General features: G+C 53.7%; 1 protein-coding gene across 1 annotated transcript; it reads left to right on the plus strand.

Moving 5' to 3' along the window:
- Nucleotides 1-1,249: 1,249 nt before the first annotated feature.
- On the plus strand, nucleotides 1,250-2,705 carry LOC123106895 (HSP-interacting protein). The gene has a single exon (XM_044528932.1). The coding sequence runs from the start codon at nucleotides 1,347-1,349 to the stop codon at nucleotides 2,535-2,537; it is 1,191 nt and encodes a 396-aa protein (XP_044384867.1). The 5' UTR covers nucleotides 1,250-1,346; the 3' UTR covers nucleotides 2,538-2,705.
- Nucleotides 2,706-2,959: the final 254 nt, after the last annotated feature.

Genomic DNA, 2,959 nt, shown 5'->3' on the forward strand with positions numbered 1-2,959 from the left:
TTCAGGCGGCAAACGTCACCCATGGGCATGCAGGATGACGGAGGAGGTCGATATGGTGGTCCAGCTGGGGAGGGGGCGCGGATTAACTAGCGAAAGCTTGGTTCGGCCTCGGTCATAACCGTCAATGGTGGCACCCGCGAGCGTTTTGGGGCAATTTGCGTTTCCTGTGTGCCCTGGGGGAAACCCCGGATCCGATGATGGCGAGTTTCCTGCGTCGTGACCCCCATGGGGCATCATCTTTGGGTTGTACACCGGCTAAAGGAATAAGTGTTTGGCTTGGTGGCTGGGTGCAGGTCTCCATATGCTTCTCATGTGGTGACCAAGGTGGAGCGGTGTGACATCTACAGATTACAGTATTGACGACGACGAGTCTTGGTGGCTAGGTTCAGCAGGGTCTCAGCACATGGAGGCCGATTGGTTTGCTACCAACATTTGGCATTGCCAATATTTGGCAAAACCAAAAGTTGCCAACATTTGGCATTGCCAATATTTGGCAAAACCAAAAGTTGCCAACATTTGGCAACTTTATGTGAGATTGGCAACAGAAATTGGTATGCAACCAATCTGTTGCCAACATTTGGCAGTTGCCAAAATTTGGCATGCCAACTTTTGGCAACAAACCAATTAGACTCATGATACCGTACGATGAACGCATGCAAGAGGCAAGCGTTGTTTGGCGTTCGTGGTGACGTTGACATCAAAAGGGTCTCGCAAGATCAGTGCAATTATTGCTCCTGAAGATGAGATTGTGGAAAAGGATGGCGACGGATTCTACAATGTGCGCATGCGCTGCGCGATGCGGGTCTGGTAGACCAGTTGGTGCTCCTGGTTAGCTGACGGGCGCCTTGGTGAGGCCATCGGATTTCTTGGTGTGCGTGGCGCGCGGTTAAAGCACATTATTAATCTTGTAAGTAGGGCGACAATTTTTGTCACAAAGAGCTTTGGTTGATCTATATGTTTTTTGTAAGATCTTGTTCAAAAATGCAATAAAGATGGTTGTAGCCCGGTAATCTTTTTTTTCAAAAAAAAAGAAAAAAAATGCTTTAGAGGTCCCCAGAATAAATGTAGTTGCAGTCCAAGAAAGAGAAAGCGTGGACGACCATGGACGGTTGGCAACCCATTGCTCTCGCTCTCCAAGAGAAGAAAAGAGAAAGGTTGGCATGACTTGCTACGCCTTCCGCTTCTTCCTCTGCTCCACTCCTTTGATTTGGCATGCATGCAGCAATGTGGGGCACAAGGGCCGGAGACTCGCATAATTTGAGGCAGAGCAAAGACACCGATTGTTTGAGGAGGAGAAGAGAGATCGGCCGAGACTAGCCAATCAACCGGCCGGTGCAACTCACACGATGAGCAGCGAACAGGAACACCCGGAGACGTCAGAGCTGGAGGAGGAGGTGGAGAAGGACGAGGATGCCGCCATCGTGGAGCTGGTGACGGAGCTGAAGCAGGAAGGCACGACGCTGTTCCGGCTGCGGGACTACGACGGCGCGGCGTTCAAGTTCGACGAGGCGATCCGGCTGTCCCCCCGGGCCCCGCGCGCGTACAACGAGAACGACATCGCCTCCCTCCACAGCAACGTGGCGGCGTGCTACATGCACATGAACGCGCACCGCCCCGAGGACGACTACCACTACCACCAGGCCATCGACCGGTGCAACATGGCCCTGGACGCGTCGCCGAGGTACACCAAGGCGCTCCTGAAGAGGGCGCGCTGCTTCGAGGCGCTGGACCGGCTGGACCTGGCCTGCGTCGACGTGCAGGAGGTGCTGACCCTGGAGCCCAACAACGCGGTCGCGCTGGAGCTCCTCGAGAGCCTCCGGGAGGAGATGGAGGAGAAGAAGTTCCTGCTGGAGCAGGAGGCCCGGTCGCTGGACGACCTCATCAAGGTCATCTCCGCCAGCGAGAAGGTGGCCAAGCAGTTCAGCTCTACCATCGCTACCGCAGCAGACCCTGCTAACAAGGCTGTTTCCACGGAGACGGACGACGATCACGACATGGAGGGGATATTGCTCCTCGGTGAGCAGGACGACGAGCACGCGAGCTACGACGACAACAATGACGGGGAAGAAGCACCGCACGCGCACGGCCAGTCGGAGGAGGAGGCGCATGTAGGTGATCAGAGCGGTCAGCACAAGCAGGAAGACGGAGACAGCGCAGAGCATCATGCCGGCGCTGAGAACAGTGCTGGCTCTGCTGGAGCGACGAGATGCGTGGAGTTCGTTCTCCGAGAAGAAGGGGATGTCAGGAGGATCGCGCTGCTTCCACAGGATGGCGGTCTGGCTCAGTTGATGGACATAGCTCGGAGCAAGTTCCCCGACCTCAAGGAATTGTCTGTGAATTTCAAGGACGACCGGGGTGACTTGGTAACGGTCGACTCAACCACGGACCAGAGCACATGGTTCGACGAAGCGAATTCCCGGTCCCAAGGGCCACTTCGGTTGTACGTGACCGAAGGTAATCACAAACGGGTGTCGTGCCCCGATCAGCCGATTCGGGAACACGACTCTGTTGATCCGTGCTTGTCGCACGATCAGTAGCAGGCACGTACTATATATATGTCGTACGTTTGGTCATATTGAGTGATGAAATGTATTTACGGTTGTCGGTGGTCGGTGGTCTAACTAACAAAATGTATGTTTGACTCTCTGAAATGAGTAAGGAGATCCATTGTAATCCAAATACAGATAAAGCTATTCGGTTCGATCTGGATCACGGCCCCCTCGGCTCAATTGGTTTAGGTCGCATTTTTTTTAACATCAGTACAGACACAAGCGCTCATATACACGCGCATACACTCATCCCTATAAACGCACACACGCATATTCTACCCCTATAAGCACCTTCGAAAGACTGAGCAGGCATATCATCTTGAAATTTACGAAGTCATCGTAGGCACCTCGTCGTCGACGGGAACGTCTCCTCCCACTGAATGCGCATCGCCGGAAATCCTGAAATAAAT

Source organism: Triticum aestivum, chromosome 5A (assembly GCF_018294505.1).
Source record: "Triticum aestivum cultivar Chinese Spring chromosome 5A, IWGSC CS RefSeq v2.1, whole genome shotgun sequence".
NCBI lineage: Eukaryota > Viridiplantae > Streptophyta > Magnoliopsida > Poales > Poaceae > Triticum > Triticum aestivum.

What these genes read in the sequence shown, in the direction of transcription:
- LOC123106895 (XM_044528932.1), top strand. Translation starts at nt 1,347, where the DNA reads ATGAGCAGCGAACAGGAACACCCGGAGACGTCAGAGCTGGAGGAGGAG.